This window comes from Grampus griseus (genome assembly GCF_964374135.1).
Source record: "Grampus griseus genome assembly, chromosome: 10".
Taxonomy (NCBI): domain Eukaryota; kingdom Metazoa; phylum Chordata; class Mammalia; order Artiodactyla; family Delphinidae; genus Grampus; species Grampus griseus.
This window is the reverse complement of record NC_139004.1, coordinates 39,786,384-39,808,649: the sequence shown is the minus strand read 5'-3', so window position 1 is coordinate 39,808,649 and position 22,266 is coordinate 39,786,384. Positions and strand designations below refer to the sequence as shown.

The 22,266-nt window shown below is 57.6% G+C and overlaps 2 protein-coding genes across 2 annotated transcripts; one reads left to right on the top strand and one right to left on the bottom strand.

Annotated features, from left to right (window-relative positions):
- Positions 1–262: 262 nt before the first annotated feature.
- Positions 263–7,037, bottom strand: BAK1 (BCL2 antagonist/killer 1). The gene is made up of 6 exons (XM_082664630.1): positions 6,376–7,037; positions 4,408–4,513; positions 3,419–3,554; positions 2,953–3,096; positions 1,667–1,847; positions 263–1,540 (listed from the first exon to the last, which is right to left on the bottom strand). The coding sequence occupies exons 2-6, from the start codon at positions 4,478–4,480 to the stop codon at positions 1,436–1,438; spliced, it is 639 nt and encodes a 212-aa protein (XP_082520756.1). The 5' UTR covers positions 4,481–4,513; positions 6,376–7,037; the 3' UTR covers positions 263–1,435.
- A 535-nt stretch (positions 7,038–7,572) lies between these two features.
- Positions 7,573–12,903, top strand: LOC309828954 (gametogenetin-binding protein 1-like; the record flags this gene model as incomplete). Its single annotated transcript, XM_082664629.1, is given in 7 exon segments — positions 7,573–8,024; positions 8,991–9,109; positions 9,511–9,605; positions 9,788–9,929; positions 10,936–10,949; positions 10,953–11,075; positions 12,750–12,903. Coding segments are annotated over 7 exon segments (996 nt in total). The 3' UTR covers positions 12,801–12,903.
- Between the last annotated feature and the right edge of the window lie 9,363 nt (positions 12,904–22,266).

Genomic DNA, 22,266 nt, shown 5'->3' with positions numbered 1-22,266 from the left:
GCCAAGGCCTTCTAGGAGGCTGGAGAAACACACCCAGCCCTCCACAGGATTCAGGAGGCCCGAGATGAGACCTGTCAGTAAAAACCAGGTAAAAGCCAGGCGTGTCCAGGTTCCCCGTCCAGCCTGATGGAGAGAAGGGTAGCAGAGGAGACAAAAATGATCAAGTGGGAGTGGAGGGATTGCAGTTTATTTTCAGACACACTCAGAGGGTGGGAGGTGGCCAGCTGGCTCCATCTGCACCCCCTCCCTGCATTTGGCTTCATCAAGAACCCCTCTCCCCTGACCTCCAAACCCCTAGGCTGTACAAGGTAGACGAGGCACTCCTACCCCACCCATCAGGAGAGGCTTGGGCAGGTGTGGAGTGAGAAGTGTAGAGACTGGGGGTAGAGTTCAAATATTCACAGTTCCTCTATCCGTAACCCCAGATTACACTGTGCCCAGGCCACGAGGGCGGCTCCCAACCCTGGGATTCCTAGTGGTGTTAATAGCCCTTCTCTCACTCAGAAATTTCAAGTTGAGCTCCCTACCCCCTTTCCCTGACCATAACAAAACTGCAGTCCTAAACCCTGTAGCCTGGGCGAGGAGGGGGCCTCAGCACTGCACTCACCCAAGCCCCCTGCCTGCCTTTTCTGGAGTGATGGGGGTGGGGCGAGCTTCACTTGTAGTGAGCAGGGGTGGGGTCTGGGTGTGGGAGCAAGTGGTAATAGGTGAGGGGAAGGGAGAGAATGAGGGCCTCAGGAGGCAGGCTTGGAAGGTGCTGATGGTCTGCACCCCTACTCCACCCCCACTGCACCCCCAGAATCCCTGAGAGTCCAGCTGCAAAGGCAATATGGGGCAGTGGGAGCGGGGCGGGGAGGAGAGCTGAGCCATACCTCGTCTCCACCCCCCACTGGTCCTGTTCCTGGGGGACATGATGTTTAGGAAGGGCCAGGACTGAGCTCCAGGCCCAGCATTTAAGCTCTGACCTTCCAGAACAGCTGAATCCTGGGAAAGGGTAGGGCTATTAACCCCCACACCCCAGACGTCCTGGCTTTGGGTAGAGAGGTGGGAATCGGAGGGGGGCAGTGTCCCCCCAAGGATATTATAAAAAGCTAAAACCGTTAACAACTCCTTGGGGAGAAGCGGCTCCTAGCCTCTTGCTTCCCCAACTTATCATCTCCCCAAAACCCAGTAGACAGGGCTGAGGGGGTCCCAGAGAGCTAAGGGAGGGGGCCATAGCCCCTCTCTGAGAGGGGGCCCTTTAGCACCATGCAATGTTGGGGCACCCGTGCAGTCTGATGGACCCCTGGGCAGGGACCCTCCAAACCTGGAGTGCCCACTTGCTAAAGCTTCTGTGCTCTTAAGGAGGGGACCCCTGCAGGGGAGGAGGTGAAGGAAGAAGACTGGGCCAAAGTCCACGCAGAGGTCTCAAGACCCCAAAGGACCCCTCCAGGAGTCATGACTTGAAAAATCTTCGTAACACAAACTGGCCCAACAAAACCACAGCCAGAACTATCAGCACAGTCCGGATGGGACCGTTTCCCAAGTCCAGGGCTGCCACCTGCCAGGAGAGACAGAGTGGTCATAGGGGGGCTGGCGGCATATTCGGCTCCTGGGGACTGGGGTGGGGCTGGGAGAGGGGCGGCCCTAGCAGCAGGGAGGAGGTGGTCAATGCTTGGGCACTCACCCAGCCACCCCTCTGTGCGATCCACCGGGCAATGCAGTGATGCAACATGAAGTCGGCCACGAAGCGGGTCACCTGGCCCAGGAAGCCAGTCAGGCCGCGCTGGTAGACGTGGAGGGCCAGGCGGTAGCCAAAGCCCAGCAGAGCCACCACTCGGCCCCAGTTGATGCCGCTCTCAAACAGGCTGTGGGCCGAGGAGATACAGTCAGTGGAGACCTCTAGAGGGCCCTTCATCTGTTTGCCTCTCCTACCCCCTTGGAGACCCCTACCCCTCTCCCAGCTGGAAAGCAAAATGGCTTAGCTGTGAATGGAGGTGGTAGAGGCTGCCCCAGCCTGGCCTCAATTTGGTTAGAGCCCGTGTCTCTGTGAAAGGAGAAAGCTCAGAGGGCAGAGCAATGGGATGCTGCTGCTGGGGCTGTGGCCCCAGGGCTGGGGGAGCAAAGGGGCACAGAGAGCGTGGAGGGCAGAGCGAGCAGACGGAGGCAGCAGGGAGATTACCTGTGGGCATTGCTGCTGGCCTGGCAGCCCGAGGGACAGCAGAGAGAAAAGGACAGAAGAGGAGGTTAGGACAGTTCAGTCCTGGAATCACAGCTGAGTGGGCGGTGGCCTCTCAGGACACGGGCAGGATGTTTCAGCTCCGAGCACTAATTCTGAATCTATCGGCTACTCCTGCCTTCACCCTCAGCCTCGAACCTACCCTGAGACTGACCTCTTTAACCAGATGGTGACAACAGCTAACACCTTTAAGTGCAGACACTGTTCTAAGCATATTTCCCCTATTTTACGGACCAGGAAACTGAAGGCTAGGAAGTTTCACAAAGCCGGTAAATGGCAAAGCTGAGATTTGCCCAGGCTGCTGGTTTCTTTAACCACTGCCTGTCTGACACCAGATTATAGCATCTGGAAGCCATTTCCAGGACCTGGTGGGCTGAAGCCAGAGCCAGCAACCATCTTTGGTGTGAAATGTGGTTCCAAATCAGAAGGAGAGCCGTGTCCCAGCGGGGCTGGGGAGCTCTGGGGACACCCCCACCGCGAGCCCCTCTATAGCCCTGATCTAACAGGTCAAGTCCTCGGGGCCAGAGTTAACAAGGGCTGTGCGCTTATGCAGAGATGAAGAGTCTGGGCTCAGAAAGAGAAAGACAGGGGCCCAAGGCCCCGCGTGAGTTAACAGCAGACACGGGGACAGCAAACACGTCTTCTGGTGCCGACAGAGAAGTGTGTCCCCCATCCCATGGGCAGGGCCTGGCATGGTGGTGACAGCACAGCGGAGAGGCAGTGGCCAGAGCTACCTTGAGGCGATCTTGGTGAAATACTCATAGGCGTTCTCTGCTGTTGGCTGCAGGTGCTGCAACATGGCCTGGAACTCGGAGTCGTAGCGCCGGTTGATGTCATCCCCGATGATGGCCAGCTGGCGACCCACCTGCCCCATGGTGCTCAAGGAACGGTAGGCAGCAGGTGAGCTGGGGCCTGGGCTCATGGCGAAGGGCTCCTCCCCGAGATGCCCCAGCCTTGGGCCCCCCCTCCTTGGCGGTCCCAACCGTGTTCTCAGACACGAGGGCTGGGCCCAGGGACAAGGGGCAGGCATGTGCTGAAAAGGATGCCAGGTCCCGGATGGGGGTGGGAACCCACATGAAAAAGGAGCAGCAGTGGGAAAAACCCCCAGGCCTGTCCAGCTCCCAGGACCTGCATGGTGACCCCACGTGAGCCTCCAACTCCCTGAACATGTCCCCGTGGGCCCAGGGGGCTGCTGCTCACCTGCTAGGTTCTAGGGACAAGGTGACCATTTCTGGGTCAGTGGGCGCAGCCGCCCCCTCGGCCTCCTGCTCCTGCTGATGGCGGTAAAAGACGTAGCTGCGGAAAACCTCCTCCGTGTCCCGGGCTACCTGCTCCTCTGAGGATCAAAGCCAGGAGTCAGGGAGGAAGTGCTCTGGGGATGGTTCACTCTGCCTGTGGACAGAGGTGTCCCTCCTCTAGCCCTTAGTTACCACCTAGGGCTGACACTGAAAAGAGGATTCTTGTCACAGCTGCCTTGTGGAATAGGTGACCCCCAGTTTACGGATGGAGAAACTGAGGTGCAGTGTTTACGTAACTTGCACGAGCGTGTACAGCTGGAGAGAGCGGTGCAGCCAGGATAGAATCCCAGGCATTTGGGTCCCCGACTTTATTTTAGTTTGTCCAAGGCACCGACCCCTTATGGCTTAGGGAACGTGGGAGACAGAATTTGAAATCGTAGCCCAGAAAAGCCACATCGGGAAATAGTGACAGACCTGGGACTGAACCCAAAGTCCAGGGAACAGCCTGTGCTGGGCCGCGAGCTGCAGGCGTCCCTGACGTTCCCCTTGGAAGAGGAAAGAGGGACAGCCATTTTACTTCCTCCCCAAAGTCGTTAACAATCCCTCTCCCTGTTAAGCGGACCTGACTCGGTGATAGGTGGATTTACTTCCTTATTTCTCCCAGGGCAGGGATAGGACAGCCACACCCCACTCTTCTTTCCTCCTCCTCGCAGATGGCAGGGTGCCCACCTCATGCACACTGCCCCGCCTCCCCCAGCCTCTGCACCCCCCACTGCTGCCCCCCTGCCTGCATTGGGTAGGGAGATGCTTTTCTCCTTTACCCAAGGTGAGGAAACTGAGGCGGGAGAGCCTGCCTTTAAATCTTGCCCGGCTTGTCCACATATGCTCTCTCCATCCTCACAGACGGCCCTGGTGGTTATGGGAGGGGTGAGGGGGCAGAAAGACAGTTACCCGAAGTGGAGGAGGGGTCAGGTTCTTCTTCGCACCCCTGCCTGGGAGGACCTGGGCCTTGTCCGGATGCCATTTCTCAGGTCCTGGCAGGAATGGCAGTGTTAGCCTGTGGGGGTGAGTAGGAAAGCAGATGGGGACCAGAGGTTCCAACAGCACACGGAGGGAGGGGACCCCCACTCCTGAAAGACCGCACCGTCCTAAGAACTTACTGAGTATTTCACTGGCAGTTCTTCAAGGAGACTGGGAGTGAGAAAGGCCGGGCAGCCAAGATTCCCACCCAGGGGTCAGCCAGGGCCCAGGGAGGGGTGGCCGCAGCAGTGCCTGAGTGGATCTCTAGTCGCACTGGGAGGCGAGTTTCAGAAGCTGGGGTTCCTTCCGCTGCTCCGGGGCCTCCTGCACCCTACGCAGCACACGCTTACTGCAGACTTGCCACCTTCCAGCCAATGACCCACGAAGCCCGTCCCCGAAGGTTCCACTTCCCCTTGGCTAGTCAGAACACACCTGTTTTCCAACTCAGGCCCGTTAGCCGCAAGCATTTCCTGAGTGCCTATGGTATACTTCTACCATGTATGTTCAAGTACTCCCCAGGGAGTGTGGGACACGGAAAGAACACATTAACCTGGCAGGGTAAGCAATGTCATACCCATCTTACAGGTGGGAAAAGGGAGGCACCAAGAAGTTAGTGCCCAAGGCCACAGAGCTAGTCAAGGAGTCAGGTTGGTTATTTGAATTTCCACGAGTCAGTCCTCCACTCAGCACTCATTTCAGATTGATTTTTCAGTTGTGGACCTTAGAGGGTGTCCTTTCCGGGGAAACGTCCCTTGTCTGCGTCCCGCCTGTGATCTTCACATTTCTGCCTCGCAGGTGGTTGAGGAAATCACGTGCACCCCTTGCTCTCCTGTCTCCAGCCCCTATTTTCCTCCTTTGCCTAGTCCTGGCCACAACCCCAGTATGCTCTGTAAACCTCCACAGAGGGAGTATTTCCTGGACGTAAGCTATTTCACTTTCAATTTGCACCCCCTTCACTTCCCCCCACCCCAAAGCTGCCTCCATCACCCAGGCGGGAAGCCACCCTCCTCCTCTCCCTGGGAGGGCCTGTGTCCCCTCCCCCCACCTTCCCTCTCAGGCCTGGGGCCATTTTCGAAAGTGCCTGAGGAGAAGGGTGGGGAAAGTCCGGACCACCTGTGCTCTCCACCCCTTCACTGTCTCAGGGCAGGGACAGGGAGAAGACCAGCTCTCCCCTCCTCCACCCCTGGGTGCTCAGACTCCTTAGGACAGACCTTTGCCTGGCACACCCCCATCCCAGAAGCTTCTTCCTGAACAAGGTACCTTCCTCTCTCCCTTGGTCTCCGAAACCCAGTGCCCCCAGGACAGCAGGGCTGGAGGATGCTGATTGCATCTCGACTGCCTCTACCGCTACCCCTGGGGCTCAATGCTGGGGAGAAAGTGGAGCCTCAGAACTGGCCCCAGGGCCAGAGGCCTATGCCAACCTGGGTCTACCTCTGCCCCCATCCAAGTGGCCTGACTTCCTGGTAGGGAGAGTCCACTGTGCCCCACCTGCGGGGTTTGCTGGGCCCAGGATGTTTCCCGGGGCGGGGGGCAGATGCAGACCTAGCCCTGCTGCAGACCTAGTCTTAGGGCTCCTGGGACAGCAGGAAGTGCTGTGAAAGTTCTCCCCCTGCCCTTGACCTTGGCTCTGACCTCCACTCCCATCCCCCAGACTGCTAAAGAACCTGGTTCTTTAGCACCCGATTCTCTGGCACCAGGGCCAGGCCAAGAGGGAAAGCTGTCTGAGGAGCAGCCAGAGGGAGCCCCGGCCGGATCAGGCCCTGAGCAGGAGTTGGTGGAGCTGCCCAGACAAGCCTCGAGGCCTCCCCCTCCCCACCGGGCTCCCTGCGGGCTCCCTGCCTCACCCTGGGCCTGGGGCTGCCGAGAGTGGGGAGCATGGGCAGGACCCTCCCGGCTTACCTGCCCGGACCCTGGCCCAGGCCCGGGACGGCTCAGCAGGGCAGAGGCTGGAGATCCTGAGGAGCCAGTGGCTGCTCCCAGGGTCAGGTACCCAGGTCTGGCTCCCAGGAAGGGGCGTCAGTGAATTCCTGGTGTCTGGATGCAGCCTCTGCTGGTCCCAGCACGGCCCTGGGGACCCGCGAGGCTGCGGCGATCATAGAGGTGCCGGCGGTTCCCGGCTCCAATCAGCTCCCTCTAGAGGAAGTTGCTCTGTGGCCGCCGGATGCAGATGCCCCAGCCTACAGGGCTCCCAGGCGGAGAGAGCGGCTCCCACCCAGGCAGAGTGGCTCCCCCTCCCCCACTGCTTTTCCCACCGTTGATTCCCAGTCCTCATCCTTGATCTTTCCCCTGCTTCCATCAATGTCAATAAAAAAGCCAGGATGGCGAGGTTTCTTAAGCGCCACTGTGTACCCGGCACTTTAAAACCTCTTTGGAACAACCCTTGGAAGTAAGTGCAGTGGACCACACCCATCTTAGAGCTGAACAAACTGAGGCTCAGCTGGTTTAAGGAACCTTGCCCAAGGTCACTGAGCTGGGTTTATAATCAGGTCTGTAGGTGCCGTGAGGAATAATAATACAAAATTGAGATTCAACGCGCAATTAAGACCTGTACACCAAGCACCTCGGTGGTCTGCAGAGAGAAAAATCCTGAATGTGATAGGCAGGTAAACATGAAAACACAGTGGGTCTGTGCTACCATCTGGGCATGTGCCAGCTGGATACTGAGAGGAGAGAGAAGAGGGAGGACAGAGACTCTCTGGCCTCAGGGATTGAATGGTTCTCAAGGACAGAAGCTACCGCAGCCAGGGAAGGACAGGCCTGGAGAGAGCTGTGTGCCTCCACCCCATTCTCAGAGTTGGGGTTCTCCAGCCACCTCTGCCTGCCCCCCACCCTGGTGTTTCCTGGAGCCTCGCCAACCCCCTCTCCCTTCAGGCTGGCTCCCCAGGCCTCCTTCCCCTGCCTCATCAACCCCTTGCACTCTCTGCCCCCAACTAAGCCCTCCTACCTTCTCCCCCCACCCCTCCCCTACCTTTGCCTTCTAGAACTCCTGGAAGTTTCCAACTGGAGGGTTTAATTTGAAAACTCCTCCTTTTCTTAAGTAGTTGGTCCTGAGGTGGCTGCTGTGGCCCCTCCCTCTGAGTCAGGGTCCTTGTCAGGATGGAGGCCCCAGCTTCAAGCCCTCGATCCCGAATTTTGGGCCACTCCTCCATGTTCCGCTTTTTCCGTAGCCTGGTGGGGAGCAAGGGCAGCCCAAAGAGCTCAGACAAGGCCCTGCTGGGGGGCCAGTCTTGTCCCTTTCGAGAGCAGAACGCCACCCCTTTGATGACTGATCACCAGGGAGGAGCAGGGCGGGAGTCCAGGTCTCCTGCCACGCTGCCCTACACCTTCTCTGTGGCCCTGCCACAGCCCGATCCCTCGGGGCTGGGGCTGGGGGACACAGGGCCCCAGACCCCTACCCCCGTGGAGGTCCTGAGGGTCCTGGCTCAGGGTGTAGAGGTGAAGCCAGTCCTGCCCAGAGGAAGCCAGGAGGTGCTGGGCAACCTGTCTGAGTTGGAGGAGAGGGAAGAGGAACAGACGGAGGCAGCAGGGGATACAGGGACCTCAGACAGGTGAGGGGCTGGGCTGTGGATGGTGGGAAGGAGCCTGGGATGGAGGAACTGGGAGGAGGCCTGGATGTAAGAAGGGGGAAGGATGTGGGCCTGAGATGGGAGGACCCAAATTGGGGAGGGGCCAGGAGCGGACTCCTTGGGTGGACAGAGGACTGGGTGGGCATGGTTGGACAGACGTGTCAGGGGTGGAGAGGAGCCTGGAGATGTGGGGAGGGGGTGAGGCAGAGATGGGGGTCCTCCCGCAAGTGAGTGGTTGTGGAGGGAGGCACCGAAAGGAAAGGGGGGTGCTCTGGGTTGAGCCGGGGCTCCTGTTACTTCCCAGCTCCTTCCTGGGCCCCACTCCCCCCACCTTCCCTCCCCACTCTCTCCCTCCTGGTTCCCACTCTCATTTGGACCTGGCACCCACCCCTGGTGAGGAAGGGGGCCCATTTCTCTCTCTGCTCCCCACGCCCCTCCTCACCCTACTTTTTTTTGTTTTGTTTTGTTTAAATTTCATTTATTTATTTATTTTTGGCTGTGCTGGGTCTTCCTTTCTGTGCGTGGGCTTTCTCTAGTTGCGGCGAGCGGGGGCCACTCTTCATCGCGGTGTGCGGGCCTCTCACTGCCGCGGCCTCTCTTGCTGCGGAGCACAAGCTCCAGACGCGCAGGCTCAGTAGTCGTGGCTCACGGGCCCAGCCGCTCCACAGCATGTGGGATCTTCCCGGACCGGGGCACGAACCCGTGTCCCCTGCATTGGCAGGCAGACTCTCAACCACTGCGCCACCAGGGAAACCCTCACCCTACTTTTGGGGAGGGATCATCCCCTCTGTGATGAAGACCCCAGAGGGCCGAGCAGGGAGTAGTTGGGAGCAGGAGGTTAGAGGAAGCTGAGCAGGGCCTCTAGGAGAGCCTTGAGGGGTTTAGGGGGCCTTCACCACATCTCTGGGCCCCACCTGCCAGCCCCATCTGACTATGCTTTGGGATCAGGGGCCACTTTGCCCAAGCCTTGGCGGTGGAGCAAGGATGCTTGCAGAGGGCCATGGGGCCACTGGATATCAGCCCCGAGACCTTCACCGGGGAGGAGAAGAAGGAGCGTCTGCTTGATGGTGAGTGTGGTGGCCGCAGGTGTGGGGGACATGCCAGGGGTGTAGGGCCGGGAAGGACACAGGGCAGTTTGAGGGGACGCTAGAGGCGGGCTGCCTGGGTTTGAATCCCACCTCCACTAGGCCAAGCCGTGTGATGGTGGCGAGTCACTCAACCTTTCTGTGTCTCACTTTCCTCATCTGCAAAATGGGAATATAATAGTACCTATCCCAGAGGGCAGTAGCAAGGATTGAGTGAGATTTTCTCTGTGAAGTGCCTAGAACTGTGCCCAGCATGTAGCAGGTGTTTGCTAAAGAAAATAAGGAAACCTGGGCCTCAGCTCAGCCTCCTGATGGCCCTGTCCTCCTGGGCCTGGGCTGCCTCTTGCTGCTGTGAGCTATCAGTGACCACTACCGCTCCACAGGAGACCTCAGGCTGGCCTCCTCCCAGGTGGGGGCAACTCCCTGGAACCGCCTCCTCAGCTTGTACAAACAGCTCCAGAAATCGGCCCCGGCCAAGGTCAGTGGGGCTAGCTGAAAGTGCGGGGTGAGGCCTGGGTGGGGCCCGGGGGGGCGGCCACCTGCCTGAACCTCTTGAGAGCCGTTGTTCCCTCCTGCTTTCTGTTCTGGGTCTCCGTGGGCGTGGGGGCTGCAGGCTCGGCCCCACCCTCCTCACCTGCTCAGTCATGGGCACACCCTCAGATCCCTCTCAAGGAAGGCCTGCCCTGTGAGGAGAAAGGCGGGGAAGAGGAAACAGAGGACAGCTCACTCAAACTCTGTGTCCCAGTCATTGCCACCCTCCAGTTGCCGCTGCATAAGACTTTTAGGTCGACAGATACAGTAGGTAAATGTGGTGCCCCCATCTCCCCACCCAGCCAGCTCCCCCACAGAAGGAGCCCCACTTTGGTCAGTGGCTCATGGATGCGATACCAGTTCTGACCACCAGGTGGAACCAGAGGACCTAAGATGACTGCCCAAGCTGGGGGAGCTGTGTGTGGCTGGTCCCGAGGCTGAGCTGGGTCTAGCAAGGGTCCTCCTCCCTCAGGGCCCGGGTGGGCAGCAGAGGGTGGAGGGGTGGGGGGCGGGTTGTGACTGGGACTGCGGCTCCTTGAGGACCACCCTTTCCCAGCCTGGAATTCTAACTCCTTCAGTGGCCACCTCCATCCCTGGTTTTCCCATCGTGCGTGCACTGCTGTGACAGTACCCCAGAAGGCCCCCTCTCCCACTGCAGCCCCCTTGCCGCCCTGACATGGTGAGCAGATGGCTTAGTGGTAATAACATACTCCAATAAAATCACTGTTGACATTTTCATAGCCATTACTATGGGCCAAACCCTCCTCTAAGCACTTTTCATGAAATACTGCATTATAACTCTGAGGTAGGTTCTGTTACAGTCTCCACTTCACTGTGAGGAAACTGAGGCACAGAGAGGTTAAGTAACTTGTCCAAGATCACACAGCTAGTAAGTGGCAGAGCTGGGACTTGATCCCAGGAGGTTTGGGTTGTTCCAGATCTGTGCTCTGGAATTGGTGGCTGGAGGGGGCAGGGTGGGGTAGGGCAGATGTCTGCCCCTTGCATGCTGTCCCCAGGAGGTAAGTAAAGAGACTCACACTCAAGCTGGTGGGAGGGAGTCCATGGAAAGCGAGTGTCCTGGGGAGGGCAGGGCAGTGGGGAGGTGTTGTCTGGCTGGCTCCAGGGACTGGATGGAGAAGGGGCCCAGCTGGGAAGGCCAGGGGATGCACAGGGCTGGGTGAGGTTTGGAGAGCCAGAGCCCCCTCCTCTCCCTTCGATCCCCAGCAGGTTGTCCACCCTTCTCCTGCCTGTCCCATGCCCATCTTTCTGACTCTCAGGTTTCGTGGAGTCATAGTTAAAGAAGCTTCTGGTAGTGCAACGGGAGTCCCGCCTCTGGGAGATGGGTGGCCACGAGGGCCGGAAGCTGCTGACCCAGCCAGAGATCACCCTGGAGGAGGCAGGCGTCGTGGATGTCCAGGTATGCCCGCCCGTCCCGCCCCCACCCTCTGCCTGAGAGCCCTGGGGAGAGTGGGGCTGGAGGCCTCCCCTCTCCGCAGCTGCTGGCCCAGGCTCCAGCTCCCATGCTGGGCAGGAAATGCTTAACTCCTTCTTGGTGGTGGTATCTCTGAGAGCAGGATCCTGACCCCCTGCACACACACTCCTCCATCAGTCTCTCTCACTTGACCTGAGTCCATTTTTAAGGCTTCACTGCCATTCACTTGCTGTATGGCCTTGGGCAAGTCCCTTCCCCTCTCTGGGCCTCAGTTTCCTCATTTCTACATTGAGGGGACTTGTCTAGGTGGCTTTAAGGCTTTCCTGCACATCTGTCATTCGCATAATGTTGCTCTTTTTCTGTTTTCTCTCCCATTCACACCCACACCAACTCCCACAAACACACATAGGTGCGGGGGAGTTACCTACCTGGTCACGCCAAGGACCACCTACAGCCCACCCTACTTGACATTGGCCTCAAAGGTTAGGCCTGTCCCAGCTTCTCTGAGTACACATTGATGGATATGTTGATGAAAAATGTGTCAATGTCCTTCTTGGGTTAATTTCCACTCATTCATCAGCTCATCCTTTCATTCAGTGGACATCTGCCCCTGACGGTGTGTGTAGTTTACAAAAGGAAGGAGCAAAGTCTTTAGTCGAAGTCTCTGACCTGGCATGACTTACTCTGTGACTTTGAATGTGGGCCTTGGTTTCTTTACCTGAAGAGGGGACCATTGGAGGATCAAATGAGCTGACGAGTGTGTAGCCCTCAACTTCAAAGGGCGCTCCAGCGCCAGGGAGTATGACTCACCCCTTGGGGGTCGTTAATACCAGAAATACTTGCCTACCGGGTACTGAGGGGCAGCCTTCCCGTTGTCTTGAGCCTGCAGGCTATGTGTCAGGGTGCCCCTCTGTGCTCTGGAGAACCTCACCCTAAACCACACAGGTGGTCACTCTGGCAGGGCCCCTGCTTTTGTCTTTTCCTGCTAAAGGGAGCTCTCCTCCCCTCTCCCCTCCACTCCAGGACCACCCCCTGAGCCGGCCTGCCCCAGCCCCAGGGGTCACAGTCCTAGGGTAGCCTGAACATCACTGGGGGCCCCTAGGGAGTTTCTGGAGTAGAGGACCAGCTGAGTCCTCACTTGGGGACAGGGCTGCCTCAGGGATATCTTCCTGCTGTGGGTGTTACAAGGATTCCGTCCTCATTACCTCCCCCCACTCTCTCCTTATCTGCCCTCAGAGACACCAAGCTGAGGGGGGAAGGAAGCTGCCCCCCAGCCTTTGGGGAATGCTGGGGACCTGGGGAAGGGGCGCTGAGGCACCAGAAGCACCACTCTAGGCTGGAGGGAAGGATGCAGAGCCCCCTTGGTGTGGTGTCTAGGATAGAGGTGAAGGAGGGGAGGGCTTGGCTGGGGTGCCTGGCTTCAGGGTCTTCCCAGGAATCCCCCAAGCTGGAGGGAGAAGGTTACCTCCATTCTATGGGAGGGAGGTGGCTCAGGGCTAGTGGGCCTGGCCTGCTGTGGGCACCTGGGGGAGGGTCTGGAAAGGTGGCCTTGGGGTGCTTGTCTCTGAGGGCAGGTGGGATGGTTCTGGGGGTACAGAGCAGGAAGAGGAGAGCCCAAAGATGCAAAGGCATCTTCCTTCACCCACTTCCGCCCCCCAGCACCTGCTCCTTGAGGAGATGAATGAGATGGAAAACTGGCCTCCACAGTGAAGCTGGTGCTGGCCTGAGTCTGCCCTGCCCCGGGTCCCTGCAGCCTGTGTAGAGATGTATCCGCCTCCTCTTAGGGCACCTCAAGGAGCCCCTGGGGCCAAGGGGTCTTTAATAAATGGTGTCCATGTGTCTGCAGGGTGGGCCTGCCCGGCACACTGTCCCCACTCTTCAGACTCAGGCCTGTGATGTTATTAATAAAACTCAGTTTGACTTTGGCCTTCTTGCCTGTCTGTCTGCCGACCTGGCCCCTCATCCTCCACCCAGGAACAAGCTCAGGGTTCTCAGTCTAGTTCTAGTCCATGCCTACAGGCTGCCAGGCCACCCCAGCTGCAGAGCCCTGGGTTCCATCTGAGCTGGAGGACGGGAGGTTTAATGCACCTGACCCAGGGGTGGGGAAGGACCTGGGGCCCAGAGTGAGCGCCGGGGGAGCCCCTGCTGCCACAGACCCGCCCGTCATAGTCAGAGCAGCCCTGGTTTCCCTCCCTCCTAAATTCCCAGGCCTGGCTTGCAGCCTCCTCGAAGGATCCGGGAATTCTCCAGCAGGAAGTTCCTGCCCAGCCATCACGGGGACAAAGCCAGGAAAGCAGCCTTGGGACCATGGGGACCTGCCTCAGGGGCTGGGCTAGGGGGCAGGTGAGGGGGCCCTGGGGTTGATGGAGAGGTGCCACAGGGGTGGGGGTCAGGGCTCCATCCTGCTGCCCCTGGTCAGGGCCCACTAGGCCATGCTCAGTGCCAAGCGCCTTTGGGGATCCTGGGCGGAGGGAGGTCCAGACATCTAGAAGGCCCAACCCTATCTAATCCCAGAAGCAAGGATGGGCTTGAGTATTGGCCGTGGCAGGGCACACCCTCATACCCGGCTTCGTGGGCATCCAATGGGAGGGAGGGCCAGGCCCAGTTTGGACACCAGGAGGTGCTGTTTGCCAGGAGGTCCAGCTGGCTCCTGGTAGGACGCTGGTTCATTCCCTCCCGTGCTGGTCCTGGCTGAGCCCCCAGCACACGTGTGAGAGAGAGCTCACACTGCCCAACTCTTATCAACACAACTGCTATTTACAGATGAGTGTCTGGCCTTCTCCATGGGGCCCCCACTGTGTCCAGCCCGAGGCCTGTGCAGAGCTGAAGTTGAATGTCAGAACATGGTGGCCACTCTGAATAATTATCATGATTGATAACAATAGCTGTTTGTTGGATGGATGGGTGTGCTTGAGGTGGGGGTAGGGAAACTGCAGCAACCTGGCCTCCTGCCCCAGCCCCGCCCAGCCCAGTGAAGTGGGGAGCCCCACCTCCTCCCATCCCCCAGCCTGGGCTCAGGGGAGAGCTTGGAGAGGAGACTGGCTAGTGATTCACAAGTGGGCTGGGGCTTTATTTTCTCTTGGGCTTCCTGGTCAGGCCCCCCACCTCCTGGAATCCTTGACTCAGGCCCTGAGCTGAGGCCCATGGAAGGGCCCATCTGGACTGTCCCCCTGAGTCAGCTGGGAGGCAGCCTTGTGATCATATGACTCACTTGGGCCCTAATTACTTCCTCTCAGAGTGTTGGCTGCTGGGAAGGGTGGGGGCCCTGGAGGGCAGCCTGTGGGCTCCCTGGGTGCACGTGGACCCCTGGTGTTCCCTTGTGGACATAGCACTCCTCATGGACCCCACGGAGGGGATACCTCTCTGCCTTCCCCCTTCCTGATAGGCCCCCAAACCTGGTGCCAGCCATGGCCAGGCTGGAGGAGGATCCCTGGGCCCAGAGCACTCCAGGACACAGCTCTGCCCTCTCCCCCCGTTGTCCTCTGGGTGGGGCTGGCCAGCAGCCCCTGGACACAGGCAGGCACCACAGTGGGTCGGGGTAGACTGGGCCCAGCTGGCACTCAGGCTCCTTGGCTGCTCGTGTGAGCCAAGTGGGCACTCATAGGCCGTGCCACCTCAGCTCCCAGGGACAGGAGCATCTCATCCTTGGGCCCCACGAGAGTGGGCTGCTGGGGAGTGGCGGGGCGGGCACCTGTCTGCTCCTCTCTCTCCCTTTCTGTCAAGTGAGGACCATGGCACCTCATCGTCCACCCCGCCTCCCCCAGGGTTCCTGTGAACCACAGGGAGGAAGGTCTGTGAGGCTGGGAGGCGCAGCTGCCGGTGCGGGAACAGGAGTGGGGACTGTGTCCGGGCACAGGTGTGAGGGCCTCTCCCCGGCCCTGAAGGGTCCTGGGCCGGTTCCTGTGGATGGGCCTGGCCTGACACTCATGAGTGGTGAAGGCAGGGGTGACGTGGCCCAGGGACCTGCGGGGGGGGGCGGGGAGGCGCGGCGGGCAGGTGCAGAGGGCCGGGTGCAGGCTCAGCGCACACGTGGACAGAGGCCAGACGTTTCTGAAAGGCTTCGAGGGAACACTGCCGATGCATCTGTGGGTCTGACCTGAGGACTGGGTGGCATTTAAAGTTTTCTCCTCTCCAGCGTGTGCAGACAGCCGGGGCGGGGGAGGGGGGGGCAGGGCATGCACCACTTGTGCAGGTTGGGCCCTGCACCAGGGCACTAGGCTCAAGGGTGACAAGGCTCTGAAACCCCTAGAGGTGCCTCTCTCTCATTTGCTCAAAAGGGCCAGTTGGGGGGGGCAGTGGCCCCGGTCAGTCCTGCAGGTTTAAGTCAAGCTGTTATGTCAGAACTTGCCAAGCCTCTGCCCCTCTCCAGGTTTCTCTCCACGCTCCCCATGCCCCCACCCCCCGCATCTTCCTCCATCTCTCTCTGTTGGTAGCTACGTATGGGTCTGTTTCTTTTCTCTCTTTCTTACTGTATCTCTGGAGGGATAGAGGTGAGAAAAGCAGCCCCCAGATCCATTCTGAGGGTATGTGGGGGACAGCGGTGGCTGAAAGGAAGGCAGTAGGTGGTGGTGGGGGGAGAGCAGGGTGGGTGGTCCCAGGGAAGTGTGGGCAGGGTCAAAGGCGGGCCTGCCTGCCTGGGGAGACACTGGGGTCTCCCTCCCTGTGGGCTCCTGGGCATAGCCTTTGAGGAAGATGCCACCTCGGGCCCTGTTCAGAGGCACTGGTTGTCAGCCTTGCCTATCCCTGGGGTGAGGGAAGGGCAGAACCATTGTCTTATTTTCCAAGTGGGAAGGGAGCTGGAGCGCAGAGGAGCAGAGGGGAAAGACTCAGCTGGGTGGCAGCCGAGGCTCCAGCTTGACAAGCTCACGTGACTGCTGGCAGGTCCCTGACCTCTCTGAATCTCAGTTTTCACATCCTTGAAATGGGCGAATCACAGGCTTCTCTTGTGGGCTGAATGAAGTGCTGTTTGGCAGGGATCGAATAATTATTAAGCACCTACTACATTCTGTTCTAGACACTGGGGAAATAGAGCAGTGAACAAGACACACAAAACCTTCACTTTTTTGAGCACTTATGATTGCTAGTAGGATATACAGCGAACATATAATGTATCAGGAAGTGACAGGTACTATGAAGAAGCTGGCTAATAGGATACTCTTTCAGAGTGATGGGATGGGAAGGGCCATTCTGAGGAGGTCAAATGGAAGCATGGACCACCAGGAAGTGAGGGCAGGAACCATGGGAATGTCGGGGAAGAATATTAGAGCTGAAGTGCAAATGCCCTGAGGCAGGAGAAGGCCTGGGGTGTTTGAGAAACAGGAAGGAGACCTGTGTAGCTGGAGGATAGAGTGGGAGGAGGAGTAACGGGGTGAGATCAGGAAGGAAGGAGGAGGGACTTGCCTGGTGGCACAGTGGTTAAGAATCTGCCTGCCAATGCAGGGGACATGGGTTTGAGCCCTGGTCGGGGAACATCCCACATGCCACAGAGCAACTAAGCCCATGCGCCACAGCTACTGAGCCTGCGCTCTAGAGCCCACGAACGACAGCTACTGAAGCCCGCGCGCCTAAAGCCCATGCTCCGCGAAAAGAGAAGCCACTGCAATGAGAAGCCTGCACACCGCAACGAAGAGTAGGCCCTGCTCTCCGCAACTAGAGAAAGCCCGCAGCAACAAAGACCCAACGCAGCCAAAAATAAATCAATAATAAATAAATTTATAAATAATCCGCCTGCCAGTGCAACACGAGTTCGATCCAAGGTCAGGGAACTAGATCCTGTATGCCACAACGAAGACTCCACGTGTCACAACTAAGACCTGGCGCAAAAATAAATTTAAAAAAAAAAAAAGACCTTCTCTCCCTGCCATCCATCCCTCTGTAAACTTGCACTCTAGTGCCTTTGCTGGGACCCCAAATCACAGCCACAGCTTCCCAAGCCTTCAAAGCTGCTGTCCCCCCAGGTCTTCCCTGCTACCCCTGTACCCCTGCCTATCCTATACAGCTCAGCTCTGGCACCTCCTCTTCTCCTGGAGTCCTCACAGCTCCCTGGCTATGGGACTAATGGGATCTATGTGTTTTCCTGCTCTCTAGCCTGGACAGACACATTATGAAGGCAGGCCCTGGGGGGGTTTGTCCCCATGTCTGCAGTGTCCAATGTGCTGGCTAGCACAGAGCAGGCTTAGCACAAGGTGCCAGACTGAACGAGCAAGGGAGGGGAGGTGGGAGGGGGGTGCTCAGGGACAGAGCTGGAGTGGTAGGGGCTAGATTACATAGGGCCATGTCTGGCAACCTCAATGGCTTGGCATCCTCAGGGCAGTGGGAGCCATAGAAGGCTATAGAGCTGGGGGAAGTAGCATGATAAGATGTACAGTGGAGGGGGGGAGTGGAGGGAGCAGGGGGCCAATTAGGAGGCTGTCACAATTGTTGTAGTGAGAGAGATAAGTGAGCCTGAGCTGGGACAGTGGCAGATGGGGTGAACAGGAGAACACTTGGGCAGTGCTTCTCAACCGGGGCAATTATGTCTGCTAGGAGACATTTGGCAATGTCTGGAGACATTTTTGGTTTGTCACAACTTGGAGTGGGGTCCTACTAGCATCTCATGGGTAGAGACCTCCCTATGTTTCCTCATCTTTAGTAGAGGTTATTAGGAGGATTAAATGGGTTAATACATGGCCAGTGTTTAGAAAAGTGACTGATACGTATTAAGCACTAGGTAACATGAGCTACTGTTATTTTAAAACATAAATCCTTAAAAAAAACCCAGTTTTTAAAAAAACAACTAAACATTTAAAAAATAATAATAATAAAAATAAAACAGGGCTTCCCTGGTGGCGCAGTGGTTGAGAGTCCGCCTGCTGATGCAGGGGACACGGGTTCGTGCCCCGGTCCGGGAAGATCCCACATGCCGCGGAGCGGTTGGGCCCGTGAGCCATGGCCGCTGAGCCTGCGCGTCCGGAGCCCGTGCTCCGCAACGGGAGAGGCCACAACAGTGAGAGGCCCGCGTACCGCAAAAATAAATAAATAAATAAATAAATAAAACAAAAATCCTCTGCTTAAAGCCCTGCACTGAATCCTCATCGCCCAAGTAAGAGCCAAGTCCTTCCAAAGGCTGACGAGTCCCCTCACCACCCGGTCCTTTTCCGTCTCCCACCCCATCTCCTGCTGCCCTGCTTCTTTCTCTGTGTGCTCTGGCCACGCGGGCCCCTCTTCTGTTCCTTGCACACACTCAGCTACTCCTGCCTCAGAGCCTTGGCACTTGCTGTTCCCTCTCTGTTGTTTCTCTGCCCCTAGGAATTTACATGACTCCCTTCCTCACGTCCTTGAGATCTTTCCTTAGCTGTCAGCTGTCACCTTCTCGGGGGATATTTCTTAACCACCCTCTGTAAAAAAAAAAACAAGAAAATCTATCTCTTCCAGCTGGCTCTCTCCCTGTGCCCCTCCCCTGCTTTATTTTTCTTAAGAGCACTTTCATCATCTAACACATCATGTATTTAGTTTGTTTATGTGCTTATGGTCTCTCAACTGGAGTGTGAGCCTCACGAGGGCAGGCACTGTTGCCTGTTTTGTTTGCTGCTGTGTCCCCAGGGCCTAGGACCTTACTAGTACCTTCCAAATACCCTTAAACATTACTTAAATGAATGAACAGAGTGAATGAAAAGCCCCACCAGGACTCAGAGAGGTAGGAAGGGAATGGAGAGAATGTAGAACTGTGGAGGGGAAGGGAGGGCCCAAGTGGACCTCTGGAAGGGCCAAGGTCTTGGCACAGTCTGGGGCACGGAGCCTTGTTCATCTGTCCTCCCCAGGCCTTCCACCCCCATCTACTCTCTGGGATCGTCCTTCAGGCAGTGCCGGGCTCTACCTGCCATGCCCTGAACACACCACCCCCAGTCCGGGCAGGTGACCAGGCCTGAACGAAGTGTCCTTTCCCCTCTGATAAGCTGCCTCCTTCTAGGGGCACTCAGGGCAGGCCATATCCTGCTGCTTAGGAAGTGCCTGAGGGCCTGGGTGGGCCTCTGGAGTGGGCATGGGGCCGCTGCAGCAGCCACCCTGCCCAGAGGCCCAGCAGAGGAGCAAGGGCAGCGGGCCGGGCAGACCCCTGCCCACCACCAACCCCAAGCTCGCACCCATTCCTCATTCTCATTCATTCAACACATCTCTCTTGCAAGCTTGTTGGGAGCACAGCTGTGAACAAGGGTTCCTGGTGGGGATGGATGAGGAATGGCAGAGACTGGGTGACAGGCTGCCAGACATGGGGCGCTGGCCTGCCTTGGGCACCTTGCCCTGGGGACAGTGGGGACAGGTGGGGTGCTGAAGGGACATTTTACTTCTTGGCTTGGGGAGGAGCTGGAGATGACGGGTTTATCCTACTTCCCTGATCCCCTCAAGTCCCCCTCCCCGCATCTCTGCAGGTGTTTCCATGGTTGATGGTGCCAAAAGGAAGCTGTCAGTGGTTTCTGATGATTGACTATCACCAGCTTCTTGAGAGCCCTGAACCTGAGAACACAGAACCAGACTCCCAGCCCCTCCCAGCCCCTCCCAGGGCCTCCTTCTTGCTCAGCCCCTCCCTCCTGAAGCCCTTTCCTCCCCGTGGTCCTGCCTCAACTTTCCCATCCCTGCACAAACTGGGTCCTGGGGGAGGGGAGTTTGGTGACGGAGCACAGTATCTTCTAGGGGGTAGGGTAACCCTCCCACATCCAGCCACATGCGTGAGTCCTTGCACACACACGCACACACTCAAATACCCCTCGGGCACATGTACCCCTGACCCCCCCACACCTCTCTAGGTTGCTGACCCACCCTGGGCCTCAGGGCCTGAGGGCTCCCTGGCCTTCACTGTCACAGGCGGGCAGGATGGGGCCGAGGCAGGTGCTGAGGGCCAGGCTCTACATTCTTGGGGTCCAAGTCTTAGAATCTATAAGATGGGTGCTGGCTTGAGGTCTCTTGGTGTCCCCCAGGGCCTGTAACCTTTGAGATGCCAGGTAGTACAGGGAGAGAGACCCGTTCTGAGATGTCACCTGTGCTAGTTTTTTTTTCCTTAGCAACCTTTTAAATTAATTAATTAATTAATTTTAATATATTTATTTATTTATCTTTGGCTGCGTTGGGTCTTCATTGCTGCGCACGGGCTTTCTATAGTTGCGGCTCGCGGGGGCCACTCTTCATTGCGTGGGCTTCTCATTGCGGTGGCTTCTCTTGTTGCAGAGCATGGGCTCTAGGGCACGCAGGCTTCAGTAGTTGTGGCACACGAGCTCAGTAGTTGCAGCTCGCAGGCTCTAGAGCGCAGGCTCAGTAGTTGTGGCGCACGGGCTTAGTTGCTCCCCGGCATGTGGGATCTTCCTGGACCAGGGCTCGAACCGGTGTCCCCTGCATTGGCAGGAGGATTATTAACCACTGTGCCACCAGGGAAGTCCGCCTGTGCTAGTTTTAAAACATGGGCCCAACATCCTTTGGCTCTCTTCCCAGGGAGAGGGGATCTGTGTCATTCTCCCCTTGGATCTTGGAGGGCTATGATTGCCTCCGTCGTAAAGTACCATGGGAGTGATGCTATATGACTGCAGAGGCTACTTGCTCTGGGATAAACCAGCCCCCATGTAAGAAGTCGGAGGCCACATGGAGTCAGGCTCATCCACAGCCCCACTGAGCTCCACCCCCACCCCCGCCATGACAGCACCACCTGCCGGCCGCGCAGGGAGCAGCCATCGTGCACGTACAGCTCAGTTGCATCTTCAGATGACTCCAGCCCCAACCAGCGTCTGACCCCCACAGCAATCACACGACAGACCCCCAGCAGCAACCACCTAGCCAGGCCCTTCCGAATTCCTGACCCACGAAACTGTGAGCAAAATGAAATGGCTGTTGTTTCACACGACTAGGTTTTGGAAAATTTGTTAGGTAGCAATAGTAATCAGAACATTGTCCCCAAACCTTTCCCAATTCTTCTCTTAGTTCTCTTCCCACCTTGTCTCTCAGGCTGAACCCCTCCTGGTCTGGACTCAAAGCCCTCAGAGATGGCGGCCTGGGCTCTGAGAATGCAAAGTGGGAGCTGAGGCAGGCTCCCCACCCTCTCCCGAGGAAGCGCTTGACTTACGCTGACAGCAGTGACCAGCCAAGCATTTGACAGATGAGCCTCTGGGCGGCACCTCCACCCTGGTCGGTCCCTCCTGTTTAGCCAGGACCAGGGTGTCCCTGGTGCCTATCTTTGTGCCCATGCTGGCCCTCAACCAGGCTCTGCTCTCAGCCCCTGGAACCCTGTCTCCAAGGCCTGGACTCCTGCCCCAATCTGTTAGCTGAACAAGGCCAGAGCTGGATGAGCACACGATAGCCCGTCACCAGGGCTCAGAGCTGCAGAAAGCTGGGGCCTGGGACATGGGTGGGGTTTGAGGTTGACGGGGTGAGAAGGGTACATCAGAGACGGACCTAGCTCCCCGAGCTCCCCAGAGGGACTGGGTGCCACATTGGGAACTGGTAGACGATACCTCCGTGACTGACATCTGTCCCTTCCCTGCCTCACTTCTCCACTCCTCTAACTGGAGTTCACTTTGGTCACCTCCATTCAGGTATGTGTCCCCGAATCTCAGGGTCTGCATCCTGGGGAACCCAAACCAAGACAGAGGTGTTGAGATGAGTCCTCAGTGAACTTACAATCGGGCCTGAGAGGTGAAATCAACAGAGTTAGGATGGTGAGGTGCCAATAAGAAAGTGTACCTAATAAAATTAGCAGTGAAAACCTGCCTCTGTTAAGCGCCCCCTCTGTGCCAGGGACTGGTCATAGGGCACAGTGTGTGTTATCTCGTTGAATGCTCACCACCATCCTCTGTGGTTGGTGCTTCATTATCCCCATTTGACATATAAGGAAACAGGTTTAGGGAAGTCGTTTGTTCACGGTCAAGAACTAGGAAGTGGCAGGTCGGCCTGGAGAGCCTGGGCTCCGATTAGCCTTGGTCCTTGTGTGTGTACAGCCCCGCAGAGGGCAGAGGTCCTTGGCACAAAGGGGGGCATTTAAGCTGAACCTTGAAGGACAAACAGACATTGGGAAGATGGAGAGTCCTGGAAAAGGCCTTGGGCCTTGGTTTCCTTTTCTGTCAAGTGGACATAATGACCATAATGACCGTAGCCCTCTTCGGGCTCTTTGAAGATTACATGAGCTGATAGAGACATAAAGGGACCATAGTAAGTGTTC